Source organism: Hydra viridissima, unplaced genomic scaffold (assembly GCF_058129835.1).
Source record: "Hydra viridissima isolate aposymbiotic clone 2 unplaced genomic scaffold, HvirCarnegie_v1 scaffold_12, whole genome shotgun sequence".
NCBI lineage: Eukaryota > Metazoa > Cnidaria > Hydrozoa > Anthoathecata > Hydridae > Hydra > Hydra viridissima.
Window position 1 is genome coordinate 14784611 of NW_028324311.1, and position 13624 is coordinate 14798234.

At 27.9% G+C, this 13624-nt stretch overlaps 2 protein-coding genes across 7 annotated transcripts; both read right to left on the minus strand.

Moving 5' to 3' along the window:
* Positions 1-1114: 1114 nt before the first annotated feature.
* Positions 1115-12905, minus strand: LOC145193729 (E3 ubiquitin-protein ligase RNF34-like). 6 transcript variants are annotated; one of them, XM_090069507.1, is made up of 6 exons: positions 11615-11758; positions 11303-11409; positions 5178-5262; positions 2573-3223; positions 2019-2217; positions 1115-1757 (listed from the first exon to the last, which is right to left on the minus strand). In XM_090069507.1, exons 3-6 carry the CDS (start codon positions 5232-5234, stop codon positions 1576-1578), a joined length of 1089 nt encoding a protein of 362 aa, XP_089925633.1. In that variant the 5' UTR covers positions 5235-5262; positions 11303-11409; positions 11615-11758; the 3' UTR covers positions 1115-1575. The 6 variants fall into 6 exon arrangements, with proteins under 6 accessions (XP_089925633.1, XP_089925630.1, XP_089925631.1 ...); XM_090069504.1 differs by lacking the exons at positions 1115-1757; positions 2019-2217; positions 2573-3223; positions 5178-5262; positions 11615-11758 and adding exons at positions 7313-9279; positions 12083-12123; positions 12767-12904; XM_090069505.1 differs by lacking the exons at positions 1115-1757; positions 2019-2217; positions 2573-3223; positions 5178-5262; positions 11615-11758 and adding exons at positions 7313-9279; positions 12767-12905.
* LOC145193731 (RWD domain-containing protein 4-like) lies at positions 5348-7298 on the minus strand. The gene is made up of 3 exons (XM_080071239.2): positions 6662-7298; positions 6361-6536; positions 5348-6048 (listed from the first exon to the last, which is right to left on the minus strand). Exons 1-3 carry the CDS (start codon positions 6852-6854, stop codon positions 5857-5859), a joined length of 561 nt encoding a protein of 186 aa, XP_079927365.2. The 5' UTR covers positions 6855-7298; the 3' UTR covers positions 5348-5856.
* Positions 12906-13624: the final 719 nt, after the last annotated feature.

Genomic DNA, 13624 nt, shown 5'->3' on the forward strand with positions numbered 1-13624 from the left:
TTTTATCCGACTAAAGCTTAATAATTTGTTTATAAACAGATTTCCTATACTATTTAGACTAAGAATTTAAACTAGAAATTTTTAGAAACTAAAAAAGTCTGCCGTCAATTCAGATTCAGATATATATCTTGTTGATTCCTTTGAATTCGTACTCAAAATTATTTTCTTCTTCAATGTTTTTGTTGTTTATAAATTAGAATAAAATACCAAAAAAAAAATGAAAAAAAAAGTATCGGTGGCATCTTCATTTTTTTTTTCTTTAAATAAAATAAAATAAAATAGCAACTGTTGATGAAAAAAAATTTTTAGCACCACATTTATATTATTCTTGACGTAATTTCATTTAATTTCAAAATAACGTGATTTCAGCTCCTCTTTTATACTTACTTTACTATACTTACTAAAGTTGATTTTTCGTGTAAAATTTTGAATATTTGTAATTAAAGTTAACTGATTTTTGCTGAAAATTTGCCAAAACGTACGAAAAAGCCATTTAATCAGAATCTCTCTCAAAAAAAGTTTGGAAATCGTCCAACTGATTGAATAGAATATTAGAATAAAAATGAGCTATTGCTTTTACTCAGTAATTGGTCAGCTTTACGTGAATAAAAACTTCAACAACTTTAGTTAAGTTTTTATTCACGTAAAATTGAGCAAATACTGAGTAAATTGCTTACCTTTACGTGAATAAAAATAAGAGGAAAAATGCTGAAGTTTTTATTCACGTTAAGCTGACCAATTACTGAGTAAAAGCAATTGCTCATTTTTATTCACCCGGCCTATTGGTCATTCATTTCACTTTTAAGGAAAAATATTTAAATTTTAGGTGTGCTAAACTTTTTATCAAAATTGCATTTTTTTCGTAATTTCGACCGTTTTTTTTAAACGTGAGATCATTTAACTCGAATGATGATCCTATCAAACCCTTTCAAAAAAACATAACATTATCGAAGAAATCTATATCCAACGGAGTCGTAATGGCAGGGAAATAACTTTTAATTTCAGTAGATGCAAGGAAAACAGTCAGGAAATCCCTTTAAAAACAAAAGGAGTTTTTTCACCACAAAAATATTTTGAAAGAAATAAACTATTGCCAGTATAAATATTATACAAATTTTCTTTCTCCTTCAAAACCTAAGATTTACCCTAAACTTCCATATCTAAAACAAAGAAGATACAAAGGCATGCACATGCACCTCTATTCACGCACATGCACCTCTATTCACGCACATGCACCTCTATTCACGCACCTGTACAAGATTTTCAAATCATTTAAACAAACAAAAAAATTTAAAAAACAATTTACAAAAAAATTTCTAAAAATTTTCAAAGTATAATACCCAAGAGTGCATGTATGTATGTATGTATATGTATATATATATATATATATTTTAAACATATGCATGCATAATTACACGTCTATATACATGTGCTTACAATCTTTAGATATTTATATAGATATTTGTTTAAATAAAAATTTTTTAAAAACCCCATAGTTGCTTTTGTCAAAAATTCAAAAAAATTTAAATACAGAAAAATCTCAAAAACTTTAAACCCGATAGTTTCGTCCAAAGACTAAACTCTAAAAATATGAACCACTCTAACAACTAAGGCACGACATATCGGACATTCAGCTAGTCGTTTGCCACATTTTGTACACGATACAAGATGGCCGCAGTCTAATAATACACAGTCGATGATATGATCCATACATATTTTACATAAATCACGTTCGTTTTCGTTACAAATTGTTGTGTCTAAAGAAATAATAGAAAATGAAAAACAACTTTCAATACTTGACATGCTATAAATGTAACCAAAAAAAACGCAAAATAACGTAACATATAAGTATAACAACATGTAAACGTAATATAACACTGACAAAGAACTAGTAACAATTTGGTCACAAATTCAGCACTGAATTTTGTATTTAAATAATTTATTACTGTACAACAACTGGGAATTGTAATACAAATGATAACACACAGTATATATTAAATCATAACAATTTAAATGACCTTTTTTTTGAGAATTGTACAGCAGTATTACTTTATCCATAAGTTCTTTTTTCTCACAGCATCCTCTGTAATCAATAAAATTTGCCTTTAGAACTTGTTTTAGCTCAATGACAGATAGATTACCAATGTCATTCTCATCCTTTATGTCATCCATTGAACGCCATTTTCCATAACTCTGATTGAAACGAACTTGCTGAGGCTAAAAAAAAGGAACAAAATTCATTCTTTCATTTACATCCAGATAAATTTACATCCAGGCAGGTAGATAAACTTACATCCAGGCAGGTAGATAAATTTTGTCAGTGAAAGAGCCAAAGCTCATCTTGTCTTTACAGCAAAACATTACAAGATTACAATATCAATGGTGTACAAAATTTAAAAATACTTCACTCTTAACCTTAACAAGAAAAATAAGCAATGTTTATACTTTAGGTTATCTTTAGTGGAATCTTGATAATAGATTGATGCCTGCATGTTATTAGAAAGTTTATGCTATTCTTCTATTTCAACACCACCCTTTTTCCTAGTTTAAAAAGAAAGATGAAAAAACTTACTGTAACATTTTCCTCAAAACTTGAGCAGTTAGTTGCACTATTGTTAACAGTCGGAGCATCTCGAATATCAGACATGTTATTTCCAATGTTTGAGTTTCTTTCATGAAAATTATCTTCTTCGTAGTCCGATCGATTTGGTACCTCATTACTACCATTATTTGAAACAACTATAATAGGGTAAGGAGTATCAATATTCCAATTAAAGTTGGGTCTAAGTGTTAATTCATCAATTGGTGCTACTGGATCATTTTCGTTATCTTGACTATTATGAGCTCTTTCCTCCATTTGACGAATGACCTCTGCTCTCCTTAACTCTTCTACCTTACTACGATGAATCATATCATGTTCAATATCTGCTACACTTTTAAATCCATGAACTTCAGCAAACTCCATTATTAAATCAATGAGATCATACTTTTCTCTGCAATGAGTAGTAGATATATGACGTTCGTTTAAATACTCTGATAACTGCTTAGTTTCCAGCAAAAATAAATTACCTCTCTGAAAGTTTTTTGTAGAAAACACAACACATTTCAAGCAAGAGTGAATGTTATCATTGTGCATTAACTTGTCGCACAACTCAAGTTTATGGTCTTTTACTTTACTGAAGCAAGGCTCACAGTAATCACACTTACACTGACGACATTTGAACTAAATATAAAAAAAATAATTTTTTTTTCCCATTAAACAAAGAAGTTCAAAGCAGACAAACACTCCACAATATGGTGGACAAATATGTTTAGGAAAAAATCCTGTTAAGCTTTGGATCCTGTTGCTGTATCATCTTTAGAATATAAAAAGAAGCATTTTTTTTAGCTCATTTTTTTTTTAAACCTAAAAGGTTTACAGAGAAAATTTCATTTAGAAAAGTTTGAAAATTTATTTAGTTTTTTTCAATTTTTTCAATATGTTTTCTGTGATCTTTTCAAAAGATATTAAACGTAAAATAAAAAGTAAAATGCAACTTTTATGAACTTTTCATAAAAAGAATTCTTGAAATTATTTAACAGTGTTTAAAACTGAAATTTTTTTGTTTTAAAATTATTTTAAATGCATTTTTACAGTATTTTTTAATAATTTTGTTAGAATTTCTGAAAAAAAAAAAGCTACAAAGATTTAGTCGCCACTATTTGGATACCAAAAAAATGAAGATCAGTAAAAAAAAATCATTCAAAATCAAACAATTCTTCATTGTTCCAGCTTCTTAAAATTTGCTATCGCAATTTTTAAATGTGGTAAAATTCCCTTACTTTCAAGGCTCAAATATTTAAATATTTAAGCACATCCCTTTGAAAAGAAAGTTAAGTTTGAAAAAATGACAAACTTTATATATCATTGGAACCATCTTTTGGAATCAAATAAATCAGAAAACTCCTTTTTAAAACTACATTTTTAAAAACAATTTTAAACTTTCATACTTTAAGAAAGAAGAAGTTAGAATAACATAAGAGCAAGGTTTACAATCAAGGATTCTATTTATATAACATAAACATTGACAAGTTTGAGGTTTACAAATTTGATAAAGAAGTTGACAAAAGAAAGCGACTCTTGTGTAATGACGTTGAACATATGATAAATCAACTTTTCTAAAATTGTTTACGCAACTGTCATCTACATTTTGAATATAAATCCTGTTTTTATATTTAAATCAAAAAATATTAGACCAACATTACAAACCTGATTGGCTAAAATATTTCTAGTTTTCCATTCCTTAAGAACACCAAATATCATGTTTTTTTCTCAAAAGTTATATTTAAGGGTGTTCATCTGTTGATAATTTCAGGTCACATTTAAATGATTTTATTTTTTGTTACTGCTGTTGCAACCGTCATTAATGTCATTAACATCAGGTTAGGGTTGTGAACATAGTACATGACATTGTTCTTTAAAGTTGACAGTTTACACTTGTGAGACTTTCCTCTTCCAATGGGTGATAAACATTTGTTACAAATTTAATGCGACACATAGATTTAGCAAGTTGATTATTAAACTTAATTGGTCTAAGTTATTCTTGTTTTATGGAAATTATTTAAATACTGTTTTGACAGGACCCTTGATAAAAATATGACAACCATGAAAAACTGAGTGCCTAAATCTAAAGGAAAAAAGTTGAGTCAGTATAATTTACAAGATTTTGCAAATTATGCTGACTCAATACTTTTTGGATAGTTAAACAAGCTTGCTGTTTATTCAAACAGCAAAATCTTAAGAGCATATTGGTTATAACTTTAGCAATTTTACAAAGTTTCAGAAAAGCATTTTTACATAAGAATTCTAAACACAACATTTGAAACACTTGAAGTTGTTGAAAGATGAAAATTATCATGAATATTAAGATATACTTTTGGTAAGGAAAATGGGAGCATCTTTCTTAAAACCAAGATTTGAATTTATTAAGACTCTCTGTTATAGAAATAATATTTTTGTTCATATTTCTTTCAACTCTCACACTGAATTCAGTTCACAATTTTCAGTCTTGTGCCATGTATTTCAAATCTTCTTTCAGTCATTTTTTAAAATAAAAAATAAGTATAACAACATGGCTGTCATTTAATTAGTAATATAATTTATAAAAAATAGAAGAATGAGGAGGAACTTAACAAACCTTTTTTCTGAAAAAGCCAAGTTTCACAAAACAGTCTTTGCAAGCCTTAGAAGGCATGGTTTCTAATAACTAATTATTTCTAGCACTAAAAAAATGAATACAATCAAAAATAATAATTTTATCAGTAACAAAAACCAAAAACAACAAATAATAGTAATAAGTAATGTTAGTAAATAAAAACATTAATTTATTTCATCTTTAAAGTTGAATACAAATTCACTGCAAAAGAATTTGAAACCTACATTCATTTTATACAAACAATTAAAAAGTCACCATTGCATATTAGAACTGGAGTTTATTACCAGAAAGACAATGCTAGCAACAGATCACAAGCAATATATTACCAGCAAACTGACCTAACAGTGCTAAAACAGCACTTTGAAACAAAATGTCTTTGAGAAAATTTAATTTATAAATACCTGTTTTCTTTGTTTAAATATGGAACTTACCTTAACAGTTTCTTAAAATAGTAGTTAAAACATATCTAAAGGCAGCTGAAACTGAAACATATTTGCAAACTTGTTTTAAGGTTAAAATAATTCAAAATATAACTTAATACAAAAATATTTTCATTTTTGTTTGTGTCTTTAAACCGCAAATCTTACTGCTTACAGCCAAAGCCTTTTTGTTCTTTTTCTGCACTGAAACAAACTTTTCCTACTTCCCATCTGTAAAAATTTCAAAGATTGCTACTTTGGGACAAATGTTTTACAACATCAACCCAATCATGGCCACGCTCCTTCTCACCTAAATAATTTGTCTGTTCTGTTATCCGACGTTTTTGTGCTTTGGTGAGTTGTGGTTTCTTCTCTTTCTTAGCTGATACTGCAAAACTGTCATCAGAGGTGGCAGTTTTTATTTCACGAAACAACTGAAATAAAATAGATTTGAAGTTAAAATTTTTTTTTAAACTAAATATTAAGTTTTTATCAATTATAAAAAAAAAGTGCTATTCACAAAAATTCTTATCAATCATAATCCACATGATTATACAAACCAAAAGATTAAATGAATTAAGAAAATACATTAGTGTGATTTTTTAAACTATATGTTAATGTAAACATATATTACTTTTATAGTTGTTAACATTTATAAATAATATATTTTATAAACATTTTATTTCAACAGTTAAAAAAGTTAAAAAATTAAATGCAAAAATTAGATTTAAACAAACAAATTACACCTTGTTATTCGCAACAATTTCTGCTATTCTATTGAGGTAATCATCAGAATGCTCACTCATCCAATTAAAAAGTGAATAGGTCATTGCACTATCTAAAAGGTCACCAGCCTCTTCAAGAATCTTTGATTGAATTTCTTCTTTGAAGTCCGACGTAAGATACCCATTATGAAAAAGATCTAACTCATGTAAATCATAAAAATACATATAAAAAAAAACAACAACTAAAGCTTAGCACAAAAACAATAAAAAACACAAACAACAATTTTTCTTTTTTTTTTTTTTCAAAATAAAAAAAAACTACCTAAATTAACTGACGGAAGAACACTAGGGTATGATTGAGGCCAAGATATTTCAACCAGAATGGATTTTTGTTCTTCATCGCCATACATGTATTGGAAACATGTTGATGAAATCTGTTTAAATTTTGTATCTCCTTCATAAATTGATTGCAAAACTTCAAGCTCTTCTTGCTGCTGCTCTGAGATTCCTTCCATTTAAGTGCTTTGTGTAACTTGATGGTTCACCAAAATGAAAATGACAACATCAAAAATAAAACTTAAGTGTTTTTTTTTTTAAAAAAACTTTAAAAAATCGAAAATTTTTTAAAAAGAAAACAAATTTTTGAAACCAAAGCTTAAAAAACTCAAATGAAAGATTGACTGGTCCTCATATCTTTAGAAATCGAAAGTCTTAGGTATAGCTTTCAGTTTAGTTTATTATCGTAAATAATAAATTATTAAATTACAAGATTAGGAACATAAACTTCAATTTGTAAGAAAGAAAGAAAAAAAAAATCAATTTAAATCTAAAAAACACAACTGCAGCAAGCTGGATATCTTTGACGAACTTTAAGCAAGAAATTTAAAGAGATTTTGATAAGAAAAAATCTTACAAATAACAAAATAACAAAGGAACATTAAAAAAAAAAAAAAAAAAAACAATTTAGAAGTTATCCATACTTGTTCAAAATATATTTAAAACCAAAAATACTCTTGAACACTTTTGAAAATTTAAATCGAAATGTTTTAAAAAGCTTCTATCAAAAAAATAAAAAGAACGACTTCATTGAGAAATTATGAATGGCACAAAGATGTAAACAAGATAAAAACAATTGAATTCATTTAAAATATCTAAACACATTTTGCACACTTTTTTTAGGCCTTTCATTATTAATGAACAATATTCAATTATTTTTTCATTATTATAGAGAGAGAAGAGCTTTTTGATTATAAATGATTTTTAACCACACACTAATAATTTCATGAAAACAAGTTCTTTCTTTAAAAAACTCTATTTATTCATTTTTAGCCTGGAAAAATTCAGCTTCTTGTAGCCACTATTTTCTTTATCTAAACAATTTAGGTGATTTATTTTAAACAATGGGGCAACTGATGGCCTACCATGTGCACATTGAAAAGGAAGATCACATTGTGAGAGTTCTTCCATTAACTTTTTGCAAGCTTCCAAGGATAACTTGTCGCCAAATTTTATTGCACCATGACAAGCATGTGAAGCCATTGCTTTAAACAGTGTAGATGATGACAAACTGCATTTACCATGTGTGGAGCACATAAACTTAATCTGTTCAAGAATAAAGTCTTTGACAAGAGCTGAATTTATCACACTGCCTTTTGCTTCTGGTTGATACTCACACACATTTACAAAAACACAAGGTATTGATCGAAGCACAATACTGTGAGAGCTTTTCTGCTGAGACGAAACAGAGAAAAGCAAACCAACTTCTTGCAACTCTTTTTGGTAGCGCCTCACCAAGTCAATTTCACTTTCACAAAAACAAATGTGTGCTGGTGGAAATAGACGAGTCACCAGAGACTTCAAATGCTTTTCTTTTTCATCAGTTTTATAATAACCTATTTGCTTTAGCAACTTTTCTAAACGAATTCTCTCATGAACGGCGTGTTGGTCAACTAAAACTAAAATATCTCCATCAGTTTTTGAATTAAAAATACAGCTTATGAACTTATCATCAACTTGACCAAATACAATCACCTTTTTAAGCATGGTTTTTGAAAACGAGAATGTGTTGTATATGGAGTCAAAGGATTTTTTTGAAAGTAAACTTTTTGAGCTTGCTAATGAAGGTAAATGAGCTTGATAGTTAACACCTAACACTGGATTATCCCATATTCCAACGTGATCAGAAAGAACTTTGACATTTGGTTTGTAGCTCAATAATTTCTGTTGTGAAAGGTTCCCAGTTGTGGCAGCAAGAGTTACTTCTGTATTAAAACTTGTTCCAAGACTAACATCTTTTTCATCAGATAGTAATACTGACCATTGTGAAGACGGTGCTGAGTTTTTAAAAAATCTTTGTAAATTATGAGAGGAATTTCGCATCTTAAATGATTGCTTCAAAATATTGTGTTTAGTGTCAAAATTCTTTTCATCAATAAGAGCAGAATTTTTTGCAGAAACATGAGATAAGTTATGATCAAAAGAATCCTCACTTTTTTTGTATTTAGAATGTGAAGGATAGGATATTTCTGAAGAAAGAGCATGTTGACTGGTTTCTGGACTTTTATAGGGAATTCTAACCATGCTTTTTTTTGCAGTATAAGGGTCAAATACAAATGTAAATGGAGTTGAAGTGATTAGTTCTTCATTATTCCATAAAAAAGTTGAAGATTTCATGATGCTGCCTTAGATAAAGAAAAAAAAAATGCTTATCTACTTTAAAATTAAAATATAAATTCCCATTATAACACACGCAAGTGCAACCAACCAATGTAACCGAATACCAACAACTGATGCCTTGTAAAAAACACCCCAAATCCCTTTCTTTTCTGTTAAAAAAAACTGCTTCAACTTAGGAACACGGCGAACATATGCACATGTACAAATCAGCAATAAGCCAAGAATTATAACTCCATCAAAAGAGTATGCATTAGTCATTTTTTACTGTAAAAGGAAAAGAGAATAGCAAAATAAAAACCAAATTTTTTTTTTCTAATTTTACAAACATTTTTAATAAAACTTAATAATAAATATAATACAAAACATAGTAATGATATATAATACATAAACAATAAATAACAATAATACATAATACACTATTATAAAATTAGAAAAAAACAATACACAGTAATGATACATAATATATAAATAATACATAAAAATAATGCATAATACATAAGTAATACATAATAATATATATACAACACATAATAATACATAAACGTAATACATAATGCATAAACAATACATAATATTAAATAATACATATTATCAGGTAAAAATATGCATCCCATAACCTGTCAACTTCAAAGTTTGTAAAATTTGGTGCCAAAGGTAGAAACATATACCTACCACTTTTGGAGATAATTAGAAAGTTTTTTTTTTGATTGCAATATTATAAAGTGAATTTGTATAAAAACTTTTATAGAAAAACCTAGCATTGTATAAAACTCTGTAAACCAAAGTATGAATACTCAGTTTTTAAAAAAGAAATACTAATTAATCTTTAAATTTTTTTCCTGAAACTGTCTCCAATTTATTTTTTTCTGGCAACTGAAACAATTTTTTCTAAAGATATAAAAAAAAAAAAATAAATAAAATGATATTGAAAATTGCTCAATAGGAATTTGATAAAGCTAAGCAAGCTTTACAAGGCCTTCTTAAAAATTTATTTTGCAGAACAAAAAAAATTAAAATTTTTAAAATTTTTCATCAAAATTTTGATTTATTTTTGTTGGATCAGCAGGATTCTCCATTCAGTTGGTATATATACTATACACCAAAAAATTACGCTTTTATTTAACTCTGTAAACCTAGATATTATGAGCTAATTGCTAGGACTTTGGTAAAAATAGTAGGAAATGTATGATAATACCAAAAAACTAAATAGTTTATTTAACCAGCAGATGGAAGCAGGCTGTTTAGAATATACAAAATTGAGTGTTGAAAGTGCTTCTACTTATATTGGCCAATAAACATATCTGTTGAAGGAATTAGGCAGCTAACTAACATCTCTATTTAAGTGTGCTAGAGTTGGTTAATTCAAACTGTATAAATTTTTAAAAAACTACATGATTAAAATTAAAGCAGCCACAAATACTAATGCTTCCATCCATCCATTTCCTTACTAGCTTAGTTCAACAATGCAATTGGTGTACTTTTCAGAAACAAATCTTTTTACAAAAACTTTGTTTCACATTTTTCTTTTTTAACACATTGAAGTTACTTTCACCACAAAATATTTACTAACATTTCTCCAAACCCATGCAGTTCTCTGTTTCCCTTTTTTTTTTTTTAAGGATTGGGGAGTCTGCACCAATAAAAAAGAGTTTTTCTAAGTTCAGGAGGACCTATCCATAGATTGACTTTGACTTAACAAACAAAAAATGTTTTGAAGACTGAATAAAGATATTTCCTACTAATTCAGTGTTTTTTTGAGCCAGTGGAAAGCTAAAGCCTGCTACACACTTTTAGCAAGAAATTAGGGTACCTATTATGATTATTATGAAGATGGTAGGTCTCAAATTCTCTAATTTTATATCATTTCATATGAAATAACCCCATTGTAGCAAGTAACACTAAGAGCAAAGATAGAAAAGCCATAGTAATGAACTACAAAGAAATCTGGTTTCAATCATTTAAAAGATACTTATTTTTTCAGAACAAAAATTTAAAAACTGACATCTGTTAACAAATAACCAAATTCTTATAAAACAAAACGCATTACTTTTACTAATTTAAGGAAAATAAGGCCATGAAGGAAAGACTTAATTACAAATAAAATGCATCCTTAATAGTTTCATGGGTTACTTTTTTTTTGTAGAAAAAAATATCCATGTTGTTCGCATTTACCTAATTTTTTAGTAATGATAATTATTAACATTTTAATAATCTTTTGAAAGAGAAAATTTTTAAAACAATACAGAATCTTGACTCCTGTTAGGATTTTATAACTTGTTTTACTTACTTGATTTCTTCCGAGTGTTATTTGTCGTACCAAAGTTCTGCACCATTTTTGCATATTATTGATATCGACACTCAGTTTGCCAAACTTCAGCTGCAAGGCAGTCGAGGCTAAAAAACGTAACCACATTGAAATCAGCGCAAGATCCTGATTTTGATGATTTTATTAAAAATATTTTCTAAGGAACCATCTCGGTTACTGAATTTCTTATATATGCCTTTGATATTCAAACTTTACTACAATTCATTAAAGGCGTTTGACTACCGACAAACTTTAAAAATTTAAAATGGGGAAAGAAAAAAAAATTCTTATTACTCGCTGATTATTCTTCTTACAATAAGATTTGAACATATCCCGAGTATACTATGGAATTTTTTAAAAAATTTTGTTTACTGGCACATCAAATTGGAGGGGATTTTGGATAGGTTGACCTCTGCAAGTTAAAATATTGACGTATTTGAGAAGGCATGTCAAGTAGTAACATGATATTTATTTGAACTAATAAAATATAGTCAACGCGTCAACATAATCTGCATAAGTTAAATAGTTTGTAATAATAAAATTCAGTTACACGTCAGTGTTTATTCAATTTTAAAATGCTAAAGAATTTTAATGTAGGAATTGCAAATGCAATATATAAAGAGGGGGAAAAATGCAGCGTGAAGTAAGAACGGTTAAAAAACGCAATAGTAGAGAAAAGGAAGAAGAAATCAAAATTTATCTTTTATCGTAACTAAACAATAAAATTGGATTACACTAATAAAATCACCACTAAGATATTACCTTTAAAGTAGGAAGTTTACACTCTATGACGTTAACGCCATCTGAAATGAGATATCATGAAATAAATTTTTTTTCTGGAATCCTTCTTTTTTATACTTCCATTTTAAAAATAACTTCGCGATAACTCTCGATCAAATTTTATTATTATTGCTTCGCGTTGAGTTTCAACGCTTTAATTAAATAACACCCCCCATTTTCCTTCGTTTTAATATTCTTATTGAGGTACAAAAGGTCAAATCTGATTTGCGCTAATGCAATATACGTTTAGAGTGACATATTTAGTTTTTTCTGCGTTTTTTTGTTTTGTTTTTGGAACTTTTTTTCTTTACTATACGGCGTAAACAATTTAAATCTTATGACGCGTTGTGATGACTAAACTCATTGTAACGACAATAATCGTGTCGTTCAGGAAATCGTTTGTTAACGTCAAGGGCAATTGTTAATTTGCGTTATCGAAGCAGTCCTTAACAAACTCGTTTCATATTTTTATCTAACAATAAAATTTAAAAAATACTCTTTTATAAAACCGATTTAGATAATGTAGTTCTTTAATGAAGGTCACTACGGGAAAAAAGGGTTTTTACAAATTATTAAAAATGTCTGGAAATTCGTCGAAATTGAAAAAATCTGAAAATGAGTAGAGTATTCTATTGGGTATTTTTGAAAATCTGTAATTAGACTTACCTTTTAATTTCTTAAGTCTGAGCTGGTTATCAAAAGTTTAAAATCAATCATTGAAGATAAAAAAATTAAAAAAAAAATTTCATTGGATTTTTTTTTTCCCACTGACATCTGTTTTTCGCTATATAATTTTTGGCTACTAGTTAAGAATCACTCTGAGAAAATATTTATACAATATACACGCTGAGGTACCACCCATTCTCTTTTCTAACGAAAGCATTTCTAATTCTGTTTCTATAAGATTAATATTAATAAAATATGGACCACAGATTTTTTTTAATGACAATTTCAGACAGCGGTGTCTACTAAAACATAAAATTAAGCTTTATGGTTTTTGTTTATGTCTATTTTCAGACTTTATTGTATATCCTTTCATTATACCTTCATTCATATTTATATTTAACTAAAATTAAAGAATTCTCACACAAATCAGCTTATACCAATAAAATTACAAAGAATTGATGAGATACGATTGGTTTAAACTTTAAACCGTTTGTTTGAACCGCTGAATTACAAATAGCACCATACTAAGCTTTCGTCAAAATTCGAAATAACACAAAGAAAAATTTCCGTGAGCACGCTTTAAATAATATTTTCTGACGTTAGTATACGTTGATTAATAAAAAACTTTCACTAGCAACTTAAACAAGAAATGAAAGCAAACATCGTCAGTTTTAAATTAATTTTTAAAAAGCTTGTTTAATTAAAAAAGAATCACATTTTTATCGACGCCAAATTCAAACGTACAAAACCGAATCGCAAGAAGACATTTTCTTGACATTTTAAGAATATTAAAACAAAAATTATCCGACGAAAAGTCCTAAAAAGACTAATAAAATGACTAAAATAGTAAATAAAGTA

What these genes read in the sequence shown, in the direction of transcription:
- LOC145193729 (XM_090069505.1), bottom strand. Translation starts at nt 9,012, where the DNA reads ATGAAATCTTCAACTTTTTTATGGAATAATGAAGAACTAATCACTTCA.
- LOC145193731 (XM_080071239.2), bottom strand. Translation starts at nt 6,854, where the DNA reads ATGGAAGGAATCTCAGAGCAGCAGCAAGAAGAGCTTGAAGTTTTGCAA. An exon ending in TCTTCCGTCAGTTAATTTAG is followed by an intron (nt 6,537 to 6,661) that starts GTAGTTTTTTTT and finishes TACATGAGTTAG; the next exon opens with ATCTTTTTCATAATGGGTAT. An exon ending in AAATTGTTGCGAATAACAAG is followed by an intron (nt 6,049 to 6,360) that starts GTGTAATTTGTT and finishes ATTTTATTTCAG; the next exon opens with TTGTTTCGTGAAATAAAAAC.